At 42.1% G+C, this 18,549-nt stretch overlaps 1 protein-coding gene and 1 long non-coding RNA gene across 5 annotated transcripts in view; one reads left to right on the top strand and one right to left on the bottom strand.

Annotated features, from left to right (window-relative positions):
• Positions 1 to 8,066: 8,066 nt before the first annotated feature.
• The window catches only part of ZBTB24 (zinc finger and BTB domain containing 24), a 26,279-nt gene continuing 15,796 nt past the window's right edge, over positions 8,067 to 18,549 (top strand). The window contains exons 1-5 of one of the 4 annotated variants that reach the window (XR_006654189.2): positions 8,067 to 8,231; positions 8,905 to 9,887; positions 12,431 to 12,598; positions 13,076 to 13,159; positions 14,218 to 14,362. Coding sequence is in view for 1 of the 4 variants with exons in the window: in XM_024551800.4 (XP_024407568.2) it covers positions 8,933 to 9,887; positions 12,431 to 12,598; positions 13,076 to 13,159; positions 14,279 to 14,362 (1,291 nt within the window). In the remaining 3 variants the exon portion in view is untranslated. Of the gene's footprint in view, positions 8,232 to 8,904; positions 9,888 to 12,430; positions 12,599 to 13,075; positions 13,160 to 14,217; positions 14,363 to 18,549 lie in introns of those variants that run through there. The other 3 variants (XR_002973997.3, XR_006654190.2, XM_024551800.4) reach the window with 3 other exon arrangements.
• Positions 14,374 to 18,549, bottom strand: part of LOC128779539 (uncharacterized) — a 26,387-nt gene continuing 22,211 nt past the window's right edge. Inside the window, exon 5 of the long non-coding RNA XR_008425569.1 lies at positions 14,374 to 14,513. This is a non-coding gene — a long non-coding RNA (uncharacterized lncRNA). The remainder of the gene's footprint in view (positions 14,514 to 18,549) is intronic.

Below are 18,549 nucleotides of genomic sequence, written 5' to 3'. Positions count from 1 at the left end.
AACTACTACAAAGTGATACCATACAGTATTTGTCTTTCTCTGCCTGGCTTCTTTCACTTAGCGTAATGTCCTTCAGGTTCATCCATGTTGTTATTGATCCTTATAACTTCAACAATGTTAATTAAAAACTAGAAGCCTGTTTTACATATATTTTGTATAATATATGTCATAATAAAATCAAGAGATACAGGCCTAGAAACTGAAACATCACAGAATCAGTGCTATAAAATCCCTATAAAGTGCTTCATGGCCCTGGCTGGTGTGGCTCAGTGGAATGAGTGCTGGTGTGCAAATCGAAAGGTGGTTGGTTCAATTCCCAGTCAGGGCACATGCCTGGATTGTGGGCCAGGTCTCCAGTTCAGGGCATGCGAGAGGCACCTGATCCATGTATCTCTCGCACATTGATGTTTCTCCCTCCCTTCCCCTCTCTCTTAAAAAAAAAAGTGCTTTATGGACCTTATAAAGATGCCTTACTGACATTGAACATTGTCAATTACCCTTCTGTTCCCCTCAAATCCCTTTAAGTGATAATGAGCCTTGGGCTTTAGCTACAGTTATCAGTCAACCAGCTTACAAGGATGTTTTGGATGCCCTTCCTGATGACAAAGGACTTCCAAGAACTTCTGCTCTCCTTCAAAATCCTTCCAGGTTCTCCATTGACCTAGACCACCCAGAAGCCAACAGGTACTGGGCTCTTATGAAGAAGTCTTTGCACCCTCTCAGGGCCAAAAAAAAATGAGGAGAAGGGTGGAGATTGGATTTGGAGGGAAAAGAGAAAAAGGCTGGATAGCCCTCTTATCTATCAATATTCATTCTGTAAGCGATCTTATAATGGTTTTTAACCTATACTCTGATAAATCCAATATTAACATCTCAAATTCCGTTTTCACCCCTGAACTCGACCCTTGCCTACAACTGCCTACTGTATATATTTACTTGATTATCTAGTTGACATCTCAAATTTAGTATGTCTGTCCCACACTTCCCCCAAATTCTCTTCTTCCAGTTTTCCCCCAGATCATTTAAGGACAAAATATCATACACTCCATTGATTTGTCCCCAGAGCTATAAATCAGCCTTGTTTTATTTCCCTCACTCTCCACACCCACTCTCTCAGAAAGTCCTGTCAAAGAGAATTACTTCAAAAATAAGCTGTAAGTCTGGGCTTGTCTCATGTTTTTACTGCTCTCACCCAGTCTCTGTGCCTCTACTCATGTCCCTCTAAGGTCTGCATTCCACAGAGCACCTGGACTAATCTTTAAACATGTAAACAGACTTTCTCCATCCCTTTTTAAGACCTTCCAGTGACCTTCTATTTCAGTTATAATCCAAACTCCTTACTTTGGCATGACTTTCATTAATTTTGTGTGTTAATTTTGAGGGTATTTCTGGATAAAATTAAATGTAAATTGGTGAACTTTAAGCAAGTAGATTGCCATCTAGACTGTGGGTGGGCCTTACCCAATAAGTTGAAGGCCTGAATAGAGCAAAAAGACTGGCCTCCTTGAGCAAGAGGGTATTCTCCAGCAGATTGCCTTCAAACGTCAGACTTCATCTGTACCATCAGTTCTGGGTCTTAAGCCTGTTGACCTACACTGCAGATTTTAGACTTCCCAGCCTCTATAATCATGTGAGCCAATTTTTTATAATAAATCTAAATTTCTTTATATCTCTTACTGGTTCTATTTCTCCGGAGACCTCTAATACAGCATAAAAGACTACATGATGTGGCCCTGACTAGATTTTCAATATCTTCTCTAATTTCTTTTTATTTGTTCCTTCTTTTAGATTGATTAAGCACATTTTAATTTAATTTTATCCTCTGAAGTTTTTTGAAGTTATATATTCTATTTATATCCTTTTAGTGGCTGTCACTACTCTTAACCTGCAGACTTAGTCTGAAGGGAATCAATATCTCTATCCTTTAAACACTTAATACCAGTCACCAGCTTCTCATCTTAAATGTTAGTTTTATTTAATATTTTAGATCTAGTCTACGTGTTTACTATCTGTATTAGATGTTTTCTTTTCATAATCAGTGTTGGTTTAGATTTTCCTCATGTTTTTGGTTGGTTGTTTGTTTTGTTCTCTCACCATTCCTTACATCTCTGACTTTCCTCCTAGGGTTATTTTCCTTCCTATAGTACAAATTTGTTGGTGGTTAATGTTTTCAGTGTTTGTCCAATTTTTTCCCTTGTTCCTTATGATAATTTTATGGCTTAAAAATAAAAATAGACAATCTGAATAGGCCTATATCTATAAGGCAATTGAATCAATAAATAATAACCTTTCAAAATAGAAAGCACTGAGCCCAGATGGGTTCACCAAGGAAATCTACCAAATATTTAAGGGAGAAATTATACCAATTCTTTACAATCTCTTTGAGAGAACTTATTCACTCATTCGATAAGGCCAGCATTACCCTAATACAAAAACCAGACAGAGACATTACAAGGAAACTACAGATCAATATTTCTCATGAACACAGATACAAAAATCCTCAACAAAAATATTAGCAAATTGAATCCAACAAGTATAAAAAGAATTATATACCACAACCAAGTGGGCTTTATCCCGGGTATGCAAGGCTGCTTCAACATTCAAAAAATATTAGTGTAATCCATCACATTACCAGTTTAAAGAAGAAAAATCACATCGTCATATTAATAGGTACAGAAAAACATTTGACAAAATCCAGCACCCATTTATGATAAAAAAAACTCTCAGTGAACTAGGAATAAAGGAGAACTTCTTAAACTTGATAAAGAACATTTACAAAAACTTACAGTTTGCATCATACCTAATGGTGAGAAACTAGAAGATATTCCACTAAGATCACAAATAAGGCAAGGATGTCCCCTCTCACTACTCTTTTCAACATCATACTGGAAGTCCTAGCTAATACAATAAGAAGAAAAAACTAAAAGGTACACTGGTTGGCAAGGAAGAATACAAGTCTCTTTGTTGGCAGATGACATGATTGTCTATGTAGAAAATCCAAAAGAATCAACAAAAATCATCTTGGAATTAATAAGTGATCACAGCACAGTTGCAGAATAGGTTAATATACAAAAGTCAATTAATTCATATATGCCAGCAATAAACGAGTGGAATTTGAAATTTAAAACACAATACCAGTTATATTAGCTTCCCCCCAAAATAAATACTTAGGTATAAGTCTAATAAAATATCTATAATATCTATATGAGGAAACCTACAAATCTCTGATGAATAATATTAAAGAATTAAATAAAGGGAGAGATATTCATGAACAGAAAGATTAAGTATTGTCAAGATATAAGTTCTTCCCAACTTGATCTATGTATCCAATCCAATCAAAATCCTACATGCTATTTTGTGGGTATTGACAAACTGATTCTAAAGTTTATTTAGAGTGGCAAAGACCCAGAATGGTCAATACACTATTGAAGGAGAAGAACTGAGTCAGAAAACTTGACACCACCTGACTTCAAGACCTACTATAAAGCCACTGAAATTGAACCAGTGTGGTATTGGTGAAAGAATAGACAAATAGACAATAGGACAGAGAAATGACCCCAGAATATACCCACATAAATAGAGTCAACTGATCTTTAACAAAGGAGCAAATGCAATACAATGGAGCAAAGACAGTCTTTCAGCAAATGGTGCTGGAACAACTGGACATCCACAGGCAAAACAATGAAACTAGATAGAACTTTTACTTTCACAAAAAAATTAACTCAGAATGGATCACAGATTAAAATGTAAAATACAAAACTATAGAACTCCTGAAAGATAATGTAGGAGAAAACCTAGACAACTTTAAACACTTTAGGTATCACACTACAGCATGATCCACGAAAGAAATAATTGATAAGCTGGACTTCATTAAAATGAAATAACTTCTGCTCTGCAAAAGACACTGTCAAGAAAATGAGGAGACAAACCGTAGACTGGGAGAAAATACTTGCAAAATACATAACTGATAAAAGACTATTATTCAAAATATACAAAGAACTGTTATAACTCAGTCAAATAACACTGTCAAAAATGGGCAAAAGGCCTGACAAATACTTCATGAAAGAAGAAATGCAGATGGAAAATAAGCATATGCAAATGTACTCTACATAATATATCATTAGGGAAACGCAAATTAAAACAAGATACCACTACACCTATTAGAATTGCCGAAATCCAGAACACCACCAACATCAAACACTAGCAAGGATATGGGACAACAGGAACTTTGATTCATTGCTGGTGGAAATGCAAAATGGTAAAGCCACTTTGGAAGACACTTGGGACAATTTCTTACAAAACCAAACATATTCTTACCATATGATCCATCAATAACACTCCTTAGTATTTATCCAAATGAATTGAAAATTTATGTCCACACAAAAGCCTGCACAAAGATGCTTATAGAAGCTCTAGTCATAATTACCAAAACTTGGAAGCAACCAAGATGTCTTTTATTAGATGAGTGGATAAGTTGTCATACATTCAGACAATGAAATATTCCTTATTGCTACAGAGAAATGAATTATCAAGCCATGAAAAGACCTGGAGGAACCTTAAATGCATATTAGTAAGTAAAAGAAGCCAATCTGAGGCAACATACACTGTAGGATTCCCAACTATACGACATTCTGAGAGAGACAAAACTACGGAGACAGTAAAGAGATCAATGGTTTCCAGGGGTTAGCAGGGAAAGAGGGATGAATAGGTAGAGCTCAGAGGATTTTTAGGGAAGTGAAATAATTCTGTGTGATACTACAATGGTAGATACATGTCATTATACATTTGTCTAAATCCGTAAAATACACAGCACCAAGAGTGAACACTAATGTAAGCTATGGACTTTGGGAGATGATGTGTCTGTGTATTACCAGGCAATGATTTATCAGTTGCAGTAAATGTACCTCTCTGATGTTGAAGGTTGATAGTGGAGGAGGCTGTTCATGTGTGGGGCAAAAGGTATATGGAAACTCTCTTTATTTGCTCAATTTTGCTGTGAACATAATGTTTAAAAGGGAAAAATAGGCAAATTTTGAAAATACCATTCCAGTAAAGACTCTGACTTCCACTGTTGCTCTCAAGAAATTATCCGTAAAGTGCAACTGGGTTTCCTTTAGAGGTAATCAGTATTTTCTTTCTATATTCTTTTAAGGTCTCTTTATCTTTGATGTGCTGCAGGTTGATTACAATATATCTAGCTATAGATTTCTTTTTTGCTTAGCATTCTTGGAACTTGTGCTTCCCAAATCTGTAGCTTTGTGTTTTGTATTAGTTCTGGAACATTCTCATCATTATCTTTAAATATTGTTTCTTTCCCGTTCTCAATAGTCTTTGCATCTAGAGTTGCAATTACATGATAAATCATTCTCATTCTGTTCAGGTCCCTCAACATCCCTTCCATACTTTCCATCTCCTTATTTCAGACTCGCTTTCTAGGCAGTTCGTTCAGATACACCTTCTAAATCACAAATTCTGTCTTCAACTCTTGGACCTATCTGCAGAGTCTTGTGTGTGGTTATGTGTCGATTTTATTGAAATGTTATCCACTGATTTTTAAATTTCATTAATTTAATTTTAATTTCTAGAGGATTTGGGGGGGTATTTTTTTTTAATTCTGACAGGTCACAAATTTTGGGTGTCACAAAAATTTCTGTGTTGGCTCTGGGTGAGAAGGAAGAGTCTCTTCCTTCAACACAGAAAGACATGATTTCTCGCTATCTCCCCTTGAACTCAGAAAGATTTTTTTCCTCCCTACTCCACCCTTTCATGGAGATTGTAGCCCTTCCACAGAACCTGACTTCTGTAGAAGGTTTTCTTTTTCAACCCCCTACTTCAGACACACCAAAGGCTTGGTCTAGTGGTCCCAAATTACTCATTAACACCTAAGCCTCTGGGTGCTGGTTTAATAAAATGCGCCCCTAGGATTTCCATGACATCGAGGTTAGTTTACTACCCTGATTTTAATTCTATTAGGCACCTGGGGTTTTCTTTACTCTCCTTTAAGCTCAATTATGCATTTTTCTGTTGTCATTTCTAGCTATCTTGTTGTGGAAAGGTTTTTCATAATATTAACTTCCCATATTGTCAAAATCAGGATCCGTTCCAGTGAGGGTTGTCAGAAAAAACACAGGATGTTCAGCTGTGTTTGAATTTCAGATATCACATTGATTTTTTTTTTTAGTATAAGAATATCCCTTGATGTATTATTTGTTGTTTATCTGAAATTCAAATTTTTACTTGGATGTTCTGTGTTTTTATTTGCAAAATCTGGCCACCTTATCACTGATCCATCTCCTGCCATTTTCCCCCTCACTCACTGTGCTGCAGCCACACAGGCCTTTCTGTCCCTCAAAAGCACCAAGCCTCAGAGCCTTTTCCAGTCTCAGAGCCTGATTTCCAGCCTCAGAGCCTTTCTGCTTGCTTTTCCCTTGCCTGGAACATTCTTATTCTAGATCTTCACACAGCGGAGTTCTTATCATGTAGATCTCAGCTTAAATGGAACCTATCTTGACTTCACTTCCTGTCAGGCTCCATCACTACTTATAAAACTTAACATTCTCTGAAATATAATTATTTATTTGTTTACTTGTAATTTTTCCCCTTCCTCCCCATAGAAGAATGTAAGCTTCCTGAGGGCAAGGGCCTTGTTAGTTGCTATATCCATCCCTAGCACCTGACACAGTGCCTGGCACATAGTGGGCCCCCAGTAAACATTTTTTGGATGAATGATAAATAGGCAGCCCAAACCCTTCTCTGCAAGGGCTTAGTTATGAAGATCTGCTGCAGGCAGACCAGCTGGCCTCAATCAAAAAATAATGGCAACAAACATTTCAAAAAAAAAAAAAGTCACATGGATTCTAAACAAAATTGCCTTGAAGAAACGGCTGGTTTCTAGTGGTGGAAGATCCTCCAGCCCCAGAATTTCCTTTCAGAGCTTGTGCCCTGGTGAGCAATGACCCAGTGGAGGAGTAGGAATACCAGGCTTCACTCTGCACTGAGTCATCTTCAGCTGTTAGAGGGAGGCCGTGTGGAGGACCGGTGTTTTTACTGCTGAGGCAGGGAGACACCATGGGGCAGTCAGCTCCCCGCACTGACTTCTCTTCCTGCTGGTGTGCAGAAGTCCGGCAGGGCCCGCCCTCTATTTGGAACCCCACAAATTCTGGGGTTGAGAAGCTATTCCAGAGAAGGGGGAAGGAAACCTCAGAGAAAAGACTACTTTTAACAAAAACTAGTAAAATTTTAAAAGAGCCAGGCTGGTAGTTATACCTCCAGTTTGAAAATCTTGGAGGCCATAGATGGTATGGTGGGGACCTGGAAGTATCTGTTAGGAGTGGATAAAGTATAAGCAATTGTATGTTGGCGAGGCAAAAACAGAGAGAGAAAATGTTAAAATAGCTGGAGAGAGAGGGAGGGAGGCAACTGCCTTTGGGTGGGGCTTGTAGGCCATATCGACAAGCTTGGTCTTCATCAGGAAGGTATATAGAAACGCTTAATAGTCTATTGAAGAAAGAGTATGAACGTCTGAAGAATAATAATGATAATTTTATTCATAGTAGTTAAGAATTAAACCAGGTACTTACTAAACTCATTATATAATCTTGTTTACCCCACAGCAACCCAACCTCGTGTTAACTAGCGTTTATATCTCCGATTTATAGGTAAGGTGAAAAATAAAGTTGAAAGGATAAGCAGCTTGCCCAAGATCACTCAGTAGTACCCACATCAGTCTGGCCAGAGCGCTCTCTCCACTGCCTTGGCCTAAGGCATGGAAGTGGAGAAAAGAAGGCAGATTTGGAAAACAATGAGGAGGCAAATAACAATAATAGAGGAGGGGGAGGAGCTTTGGCATCTGGGGTGATGAGCTAAAAGTCCGGTGTGATATAAAATTTCCACATTTGCAGAGTAACAACATAATTCCGTCTACCTCTCCAACACAATTCTGTCTTCCACTGCCAACACTCGGCCTCCTGGGGCGCCGCAGGGGACCTCAGGCCCCGCCCCGCCCCGCCCCTCCAGTGGGCGTCCCCGCGGGCCACGTGGTCCGGCGCCCCGCGCCGGTGCTTCCGGGTTGGCAGCATCTGAGGCGGCGGAGGAGCAGAAGCACGGGCGTCGCGGGAACCCCAGTGGCAGGCCCAGTGGATCTGGAGACCAGGGAGAGCCCGGCGCGGGTGCGCCCGCCAGGCCGCTGGGTGGGCTGGCCGCGATCCACACGTCGCCGGAAGCCGTGAGAGGTAGGTCCACCCCAGACCTACTGTCCGGGAGTGCGGGACCCGCGGCCATCTCGACCCCTCCTCAGCCTTCTGCTCCCAGGTCCGGCCCGTGCGGCTCGGGCCCGGAGGTGGGGGCCTCTTCCGCGCCCGACTCTCAACTCTGCGGCCCGGGATCCGGAAATCGTCAGTCCTCCCTTCTTCGAGGGGTGCTGTCTGGCGTCAGCCTTGGGCATTCCGCGCCGCCCTTTTAAAGCGAGGCCCCTTGCGCCTCGCGTTATTATTATTTAATTACAGATACTTATTAGCACATGTACATTTTCTTCGCGCTTTTCATATTTGTTTTTAAAAAATGGCTAATAATGTATGAAATCGAGACACTGTAGTTCTCATTCTGTTCTTTGTGCAACTATGGAAAGTGAGCGCTGGGAATGAGTTTTAGGGGTGCTTGCACCCAGTTCCTTCATTTTGCAAAGGAGAAAACAGACCCTGAAAGGTAACGCGGATGTTGGAAGTTCACCCACCTAGATAATGGTACAACAGGAAAAAGAACTCAAAGCTAAGTTTTTAAATACACTTCTAAAAGTTGTAAGTGGTAAATTTCAGTTAACAACGTGAAGTAAATGGTAGGTTCACGTGGTCTGGGATTAACCTTGTTAGTGCTGACTCCTTTTTCAACATTGTTTTCTCATTTCAGGCTTAATTTTTCTTGTCTTCCAAAGACAATGGCGGAAACAGCATCAGAGCCTTCGGGGCACCTTGTTGTGCACTCAGACACTCACAGTAACACTGTCCTGGCCAGCTTCGAGGACCAGAGGAGGAAAGGCTTTCTCTGTGACATTACTTTAATCGTGGAGAATGTGCATTTCCGGGCCCACAAAGCCTTACTGGCCGCTAGTAGCGAATACTTCTGCATGATGTTTGCTGAAGAGGGGGAGATCGGCCAGTCCACTTACATGCTAGAGGGCATGGTAGCCGACACATTTGGTATCCTGCTGGAGTTCATCTACACAGGTTGTCTCCAGGCCAGTGAGAAAAGTACAGAACAAATCCTGGCTACTGCTCAGTTCTTAAAAGTCTATGACCTGGTGAAGGCATATACAGACTTTCAAATTAATCGTAGTTCCCCAAAGCCCACGACTTTGAACACGCCTGGTGCTCCAGTGGTTGTTATTTCTAATAAGAAAAATGATCCGCCAAAGCGGAAACGAGGAAGACCAAGAAAAGTTAATGGTTTGCAGGAGGGGAGATCAGAACTGGCTGCAGAGGAGGAAATACAGCTGAGAATAAACAATTCAGTTCAGAACAGACAAAACTTTGTGGTTAAAGAGGTAGACAATGGTATACTGAATGAACAGACTGCAGCAAAAGAAATGGAAGAATCTGAGCCTGCTTGTGAGCCAGGTAGAGGGGAGGGAACCCCCGCTGAAAAAGATGAGAACTGTGATCCTAAGACCCAGGATGGACAGGACCACCAGACTCGGTTCAGCAAGCGGAGGATTCAGAGATCCATCAAACTTAAAGATTACAAACTTGTTGGGGATGAAGAAGACCAGGGTTCAGCCAAGAGGGTCTGCGGTAGGAGAAAGCGTCCACTTGGCCCTGAGGCCCGTTGTAAAGACTGCGGCAAAGTCTTCAAGTACAATCACTTTTTAGCAATCCACCAGAGAAGCCACACAGGTAATTACACTTTCACAGCTTATTGGAATGTGTTTTGCAATAGTAACGATAATGACAGATTTCATTTATTGTGCAACTTCTAGATCATGGGTATTACAATAAAGCCTTTATAATTGTTACTGCATTTAGTTCTCACAAGAGCCCTGTGAGATAAGTTATATTATTCCCATTATATAGATGAAGAGACCAAGTCCTAGAAAGCTTAAATTTGAACCCAGGTAGCCTGATTCCAGAACCTCTCTAGTTGTTGGTGCAAGGCTGTAATGTCCAGGTATTGAACTCTAGCCAAATTTATCTGCTTTCCAACTCTTGAATGTTCCTCATCTTGACCATAGCTGTGCCTTTGGTCTATGTGGACAGCTTTCTCACGCAGCCAGCTAGCTGTAATCTAGCTGTAAATGTCTTCTTTCTGGTGTCTCTAGTCCAGTACTGGCCAAGAGACCCTTCTCTGATGGTGGTAATATCATCCTCAGATACAGGATTGTCCAATGTGGTGGCCACTAGCCACATGTGGATTCTGAGCACTTGACATGTGACAAGTGTGACTGAGGAACTGAATTTTTTATTTTATTTTAAGTTAATTTAAATGGCCACCATATTAGACACTGCAGCACTAGCCAGAAATCCCTTCTTCCTTTGAACCTTCTCTTATACATACACTAACTCACTCCGCTCTGGGTTCAGTTGTGTTACCACTTAAATACCCTCAACTTAATTGTAAGCTTATGTATAGGGACTAGTGCTTGAGTCTTCTGTCATCCTGCAGCTTGCTGTGCTCTGACCCAGCAGCACCCAGCACTGTGGTTTTGAACCTGGCTGCACCTTAGAACCACCTAGAGAACTTCTAAAACTACCAGTGCCTGGGGCCCCACCCCAGAGGTTCTGATTTGTCTGGAGCCTTGGTGTTTTTAAGATAGGTGAGAACCCTGAATTCTGGTTCTTTGAACAAGGGAGACACTTAATATTTGTTGAGCTGTAATACAGCATAGTGTCAAGAGTTAAATAGTTAGTCTACAAGATTGTTTAAGGAAAACAGCATGTAGGAGCTTTCCTTCTGTCCCGGTATTCTGAAAGTTTCCACTGGGTGTCTCTGGAAACTCCTGTCTTTCAGATCCAGAAAGTTTCCTGGAATTATTTCATAGACGATTTCTCCGTTTGCTCTGCTCTGTTTCTGGGCCAGCTGTTACTTGGTTGTTGAACCTCTTGGGCCCGTCCTCTAACTTCCTTATCTTTTGTCTCCTGTTTTCCACCTGGGAGATTTCCACTTATCCTCTCAGCCCTTAGATTTTTTCTACTTCCACTCTTATTTTTTCACTTCATGGCCCTCTTTTTTCTCTACAAAAAAATTTACTACAATCCTTTTTTTTTTTTAAATTTCACAATGTAACACCTCGCCCCTGTAAGCATGTTAATAATAACATCTACTTGTTAGCTTTTAACATTTTCTTCACCTTGGGCAGTTTCTGTTTTCTGCAAGTTGCCTTTTTTCTTCTTGTTTTGGCATCTATCTTTTTCAACTACTAGAGGCCTCCCTTCAATGATGATTTTTTTAAAAATTATAATCTTGCCCTTGTTGGTTGGCTTAGTTGGTTGGAGCATTGTCCCGTACACCAAAAGCTCGTGGGCTTGAATCCCAGTCAGGACACCTACCTAGAGAACAACCAATCAGTGTTTCTCTCTCACATCGATGTCTGTCTGTTTCTCTCTTTCTCTCTCAAAAATCAATAATAAAATATCCTCATGCGAGGATTAAAAACATTTTTTTAAATTACTTTGCTTTGCTTTCAGCCAGCTAAATGATTAAAACATTTTTTAAAAATCATACTCTTGTAAAAATGGTTTCTTTAAAGCTACCAGCAGCTCTGCCAGTATGGAGAGAGACTGTAGACAACAGCCTCCAGGGGGTGGCAAGAATGGCCCCCACTTCCTTGCTGATGCTTTCTTACTTCTGGCTTTTCACATTCTAGGCAGACTCCACTCTCTCACCTGAAGGCTATAGTCTCCTCGCTGCCAGTGTCTACGGCAGAAGGGAGAGGAGGGCTGGGGGGAGTGTCAGCATCCCAGATGTAACCTTTGACCAATTCTCCCTGTGGTCATCCCACCCCATTGTACGGGATACCTCTAATCCAAGTCCCCCTAGTCCAGAGACCCTCTGTTTTACTCTCCCCAGAGAACAGTCTCCGTCTTATTTTGGGGAAAGGCTGGTATCCCAGCTCCATGGAGTAGGAGACTAGATCTGAGGGGTCTAACTACCTTTGAAACAGACTGTCATTTATCATCCTTGCCCCCATTTTTGGAGATAACATGTGCCACCAAGTCCTGAGTCTTATGGAGAGCTGTCTTAAAAATTAGGTCGTATCTCAGTATTCCTTACTGCTGGCATCAGATTCATCTGTTCCAGGTTGCAAAATTTTATTGCTGGTATTTGTTTCCCTGTTCATTGGCCTTTTGGATATGTGCCTTTATTGTCATTTTAATTAGCAAGTGAACAGAAAGGTGTGCACGTTCTTGCTTATACCAATTTTCTGGGGCTCTTATTCCAGGGGAGCGACCTTTCAAATGTAATGAATGTGGAAAAGGCTTTACCCAGAAGCACTCCCTACAGGTCCACACCCGGATACACACAGGCGAGCGGCCGTATACATGCACCGTGTGCAGCAAAGCTCTCACCACCAAGCACTCACTGCTGGAGCACATGAGCCTGCACTCAGGTAGCCGGACTTGGACCAGAAAGCCAACTACCACCAGGTTCCTGTTCCCGGGGTGGGCGTTACCATGATCGAAACAGTCTTACCAGCCTGGTATCATTGAGAGACAAAGTTACAGAACTGTTAAGAGTGAAGGTTAGAGTCTGCACAGCATGGAGCCTTAAACTAGGGCATATTATAAACTGGCTGTCAGGAGTTCAATTTGCAAACATGTTTTGTTTAACCACTTGAACTTAGAATTTTACATTGGATGCCTTTAGGGGAAACTTGAATTCACCAGGTCTGCCACAGTCTCCACCACTCCCTATTGCCCTACATGCCTTTGCACATTATGTTACTGTGGTAGACTGTGAAGGCATTTGGGTTTGTAGACAAGCCACTTGTATCATTTGTAGAAAATGGGGACCTGGGCCCAACTGCGAGCATCCTTGTTCTTCATAGTTTTTTGCATACTTTAGTGTTTTGTTTTTTATTTGGCAGGACAGAAGTCTTTTACCTGTGATCAGTGTGGAAAATATTTCAGCCAGAAAAGACAACTAAAGAGCCATTACCGAGTTCATACAGGTACAATAAAGTGAGAGCAAATTTGGATTGGTGGGGGAGAAATGCAAATACAAATTATTTCTGAAACATTAGGTTATATTGTAGAAGATAAATGAGTATTTAGGAAAAAGTCTTCAAAAACAATCTAAATTAGATGTTCTTGTGTTAATTCTCACTACCTTGTGATTTGTATTTAATTTCTATACTACAGTTTTGGTGCCACACACAAAAACCCTACGGACTGGTATCTCAAAAGTGCCACTAGACTATGATGTTAGTGGTGCCTGGAGAAAGATGTGGCCACTCAGTAGCTGTCAGTCCAGGCTTTTTCCATCCTGGCTCCGCCCACTGGCTGTTTTTTTGTTTTTGTTTTTGTTTTTGTTTTCCCCTCTCGTTAGAAGTGATAGGAATGAATGGGGGTTGGGAGTGTCATGTGAGATTAATTGGCCATAGTCATACCAGTGCTTCCAGGGAAAAGAATATACTTAAGGATTTGGAAAGGTCCCAGCTTTCTTAGGAGACAATAAATTGAGATGCATAGCAAAAATATTAACTGTTACCAAATTAATTTAAAAATTATAGTGCTTTTATTAAAGTACCATATTTAAAGTGATTATTTTTCAGGGAAGTGCTGTGACAAATCACTGAAGAAATGCAGGGGGAGCATATATGCCCTGACACTTTTTTTCAAGGGAACAAATCCACTTTTATTTATTTACTTGTCAATATGCTTAAGTTTATAAGGGGTACAGCATTCTACAGATTCCTTAGCAGGAAGGTTGCTTTGGAATTTGGCACAAACCGTCCACTGTTTCCATGAGCACGAGCTTCCGTTCCCAGATGACTCTGGTTCTGTGCGGTTTGCCACCAGCCATCGCTGTGTTGCTCTTCGCCTTGTACATATAAGCACATCTCTTGCCCACGTAGAATTGTTTCATCTCGAGCATAAACACCTTCAATTTTAACAAGAGCTGTGTGCTCGCTCTGGTACCGGAGACCTCACTTACAGCCATCAGAAATGGCCTTGGACCACAGCCTTCCAGACATACTGGTTGTTATAGAAGTCCTGTTCCCAGCAGGCCCCCCAGGCTCCACGATGGCGGAAAGACGCACTGACACTTTTTTTATTGTTGCGACAAGGCCACTCATTACCGGAATGCAACCACTGCCATCGCAAATTTATGGACGTGTCTCAGCTAAAGAAACACCTACGAACCCACACAGGTAAAACTCCATCTGATCCTTCCTTTCCGGTGTACTTGATGTTTTCAGGAGAGTGAGGAACGAAGTGCTTGCAGTCTTCTTCTCGGGTGTTCATTGTGAAGTAGGTGGGAATTTTATAATTGTATAAGCCCAAGCAGAATGCTGTCGGCATCTGTGGGGAAATCACACTTTGTAGAAAGCAAAACAGAGATTACTTCCTGAGCACTTGGATCTGGGGAAATTTATCTGCTGGCACGGAATAGGGCAAGTCTGAGTGCGGTGCCATGGTTCACTCTTAGTTTACCGCAGCATTCAAGATTGTCAAGATACTCTTTTCAGAAAAGGAAGCAAAGTGAAACATACCAAGGTAACCTAGGCAGAGGATTTTTTCCCACTTTCTCTTCTAGAACCAGCACTTACAACTTAAGCATTGTCAGCTCCAGAAAAACCAGCTTCAGGGATAAAGAGGACTCGGGATCAGATGGGGCAGGTCACATTCTTTCATTTGAGATCAGAAAAGTGAAAATGTGGACCTTTTAGACCTTTGGGTAGGAGCACTTAAAAATAAACCGTTAAATAAACTGTTAAATTTTTGTAAGAAAAATATTCTAGTGTAGGTTAATTATTTAATAATTCTGTTAAATTGTCTATTAAATAACAGGTTGCTTTATATTGCTTTGGACCTTTTTTTTTAATATAAGTTTTTCTCCTTCATTTGCTTTCTTAAAGCAAATGTCATACAGGGTATGAGTTTAATGAAAATGAATCTTTATACCATTTTTCTACAGATTTCATTATTAATAAGTTCTGTGCAATTTAATTCATCCTCTTAACACATATTTACTGAGCAGTTACTGAGTACCATGCACTGTTCTGGGTCCTGGGATATAGGAGTGAATGAGGTGGGTGGAGCCCCTGCTCTTGAGAGGCTAAAATTCGAAAGGGGAGACAAAGAACAACCGTGTAACATGTAAGGTGAGGGTAAGTGCAATGAAGAAGGAAAGGCAGGCTAAAGGGACAGAGTTCAGAAAGGAACTGCTCTTTTATGTGGGGACTTACCTGGGACGGCCTCAGGGACGAGGCGACATCTGTAATGGAGATAGGAATGTGGCTATCCATGAGAAGATCGTCCTTGGAAGAGGGAATGGAGGGTACAAGACCCCGACACAAGAGAGTTTCAGACATGCTGGAGAAATGCCAGAAGGCAGAGTGGCTGTGGCAGAGCCAGGATGATTGGAATAGGAAGGAATGCGGTAGGTGCCTTCAGAGGCAACTGGGGTTCGTGTAAGGCATGGGTTTTCAGCCTACCTGTGTGTTTCAGTCACCTGAAAAACTTTAAAAAAGAAAAGGTTTGGCCCTGGCTCATGTGGTTCAGTGGATTGAGCACCAGCCCACAAACTGGAACACACCGGTTTGATTCCCAGTCAGGGCACATACCTGCGTTGTGGGCCAGATCCCCAGTTGGGGGCATACAAGAGGCAACCAATTGATGTATCTCTCACACATTGATGTTTCTCTTTCTCCCTTTCCCTCTCTCTAAAAGTAAATAAATAAAATCTTAAAAAGAAAAGATTTGATCCTACCCCAGAGATCCTGATTGAACTAACCTGAGGTAGGGCCTTGGAATTGAAATTGGCATTAAGTTTTCTTTTAGGTGATTCTGTTTTGCACTCGGGCTTAAGGGCTTTGTGTGGCCACAGTAAAGACTTTGGGTTTTATTTTGAATGAGATGACTGGCAAGAGGATTGATGTGCTGGGACTAAGAGTTTTAATGGGATCGCTCCAGCTACCAGGTGGGGTGCGGTAAGGCAGGGGTGGAGGCACCCACTAGGAGGGGAGAGAGCCATCGGAGGCTGTTGCAGTAATCAGGGTCTTGGCACAGTGTGGCAGCAGTGGAAGTGGTGATGAAGTGGTCCGATTCTGGATGTATTTTAAAGCAAGAGTCAATGTCATCTACTCATGATTGGATGTGGGGGTTGAGAGAAAGGAGAGGCAGAAGCAACTGTAAGGATGAAAAACGGGAAGACTGCAGAAGGAACAAATCAAGAGTTTGATTTTGGACATGTGGGCTCTGATGTCGATGCGACATCTCAGTGCAGATGTGGAGGCAGCTGGACAGTTGCTTGGGTCGGGAGTGCAGGGGAGACATGCTAGCAGAGATGAAGTTTCCGTGCTTACACATCCGTCTGTAAGTGGCTTGGGAGCCGTGAAGGGAAGACCTTGGGAGAGGGGGAGGGGGAGGAGGACTGAGGCACCTTGGTTTTGTTGAATAGTGCCAGAAACGAGGCGCTTCTTCTTGGTTTTGTCTTCTGCGTGTAAGGTGTTAGTTAGTGAGGCTTCCGGTCTTTTTGAGATGTCACCTTGAAATGGGGATAAAAAGGAACAGAGGTCCTTTCTCCATAATCCTAGCAAACTCTTCTTCTCTCTCTCCTTTAAGAGGCAGAAGAGGGAAGTGGAAGATACATGATGGGTAAAAAAGAAGACCAAAAGGGCTCTCCACAGTGGTTTGTTATGACTTAAAATAAGAAATCAAACCCACCTGGAAAAAATACAGTTAAAAAAATGTAAAATAAAAGAATTTTAATGGCAAAAACTGAGAAAAAAAAATAAAGCCAAAAAAAAAAAAGATAGTCCACTCTCAATGGAGGTAGAGCATAACTCCTCACTCTTTAAATGTGGGCTCTGAATAACTTCCTTCCAAAGAGCACAATGAAAAAATTCAAACCCACCAAAACACTGGGCTCTTTGAGGGCAGGATTAAGACCCACGCGCCTGTAGCACAGAAAATATGCACAGTTGCACAGTGCTGTTGAAAGAGTTGGTGTGCCACATCCCTGCTCCCTGGGCAGAGTGGAAAGCTTAGGGAGGCCTGCCTGGCGGAGCTGGCGCTCACCTCTGCAGATGGTGGTGTGAACAGACTGTAGCTGGTGGGGGCCAAGGCAGGAGCACCGACTGCAACAGTGTGGGGCACACTCAGTTGGAAAACTGTGACTGTCATCTCAGCTCTTGAAGTGCAAAATTCTCTGGGTTAGACGTCCTGTGCCAAACCCAAGAAGTCAGATAAATAAGAAATGCTTTTTTCCTAAGAACATCTTCAGTGAGGGAGTTGGATGCGTTTTGAAATGGAGGCAGGCACCAGGCAGGTAGGCAGTACCCGTGAGGTCGCCACAGCTCAGGCTCTTGTACTCAGACCTTGTCCCTCTCCCTGGAGCTAGTCAGGCTGTCAGGGACTGAGCAAGCCAAGCCAGTCCCGGGACTGATAAACCAGTTTATGTGTTAACTTAAAAAAGAGACTATACCTTTCTATTGCCCACACTGGTGTACCTAAACCAGTACCTTGGTGTACCCGAACACCAAGTTAGTGATCAGAAGATTGTTTGGTGAGCCAGGGGCAAGTTCAGGGAACTGTCCCAGGCCATGGAGAAGCCTGGTGAGTGATATCATACCCTACAGCACAGTTACAGCCCTCTGGTGTTCCTGTCCCTTGGTGTGACGTTAGGATGAACACTAATTCTACCTGACAGGCTCCCACTCTCATGTAGATGCCCAGCCTAGAAGCACATCATCCAGTTAAGTCCCAGCTTTCATTCACAGCTTCATTTTGTTGGAATGGATTTAAAGCTTCTTAAATCTCAGTCATGTATGTCCAGACCATCTATTAATGTTGCCTGTCCCCATCTTAGTGAGATCTGGGGACCCCTCACTGTAGCCCACCCTCACAGAATCTGTGTGTGATCTAGTAAGAGTCTCAGCATGATGCAGGCCCTAGTAGAGCTGTGAACACTGATACATAAACAGTGATAGACATGATTCACTTTCCCTGGGAAGATCTGGGGCAGCATCCCAAAAGAAAGGCCTGGAGCTTGAAGACAGAGTAAGTGCTGGATGGACACAGGAAGTGGAAGAGGTGTTTCCAGACAGGAGCAGGGTCCGTAGAGTTTGAGGACGTGAGGAGCAGGGCATCTGAAGGCTGCGGTGAGGGATTCCCTGGTGAACACCTAGGGTGAGGTGGCTGACAAGGGGGGCACGTGGGGTGAGGTGGGTTCAGGGGAGATATTTGAGCAGAGGGGAGGCATATTTTGATTGGTGTATTGAAAAGAACTCAGGCAACCCCAGGAGGATGGACAGAGAGGGAACCAGTTAGGCTCTTTGGCGAAGATAAATGAAGGCCTTTGGGTCAAGGGAGTGGAAAGAAAAGATGTATTTAA

Source organism: Desmodus rotundus, chromosome 11, assembly GCF_022682495.2.
Source record: "Desmodus rotundus isolate HL8 chromosome 11, HLdesRot8A.1, whole genome shotgun sequence".
NCBI lineage: Eukaryota > Metazoa > Chordata > Mammalia > Chiroptera > Phyllostomidae > Desmodus > Desmodus rotundus.
The sequence above is the reverse complement of the archived record's forward strand: the minus strand, read 5'-3'. Positions and strand labels throughout refer to the sequence as shown.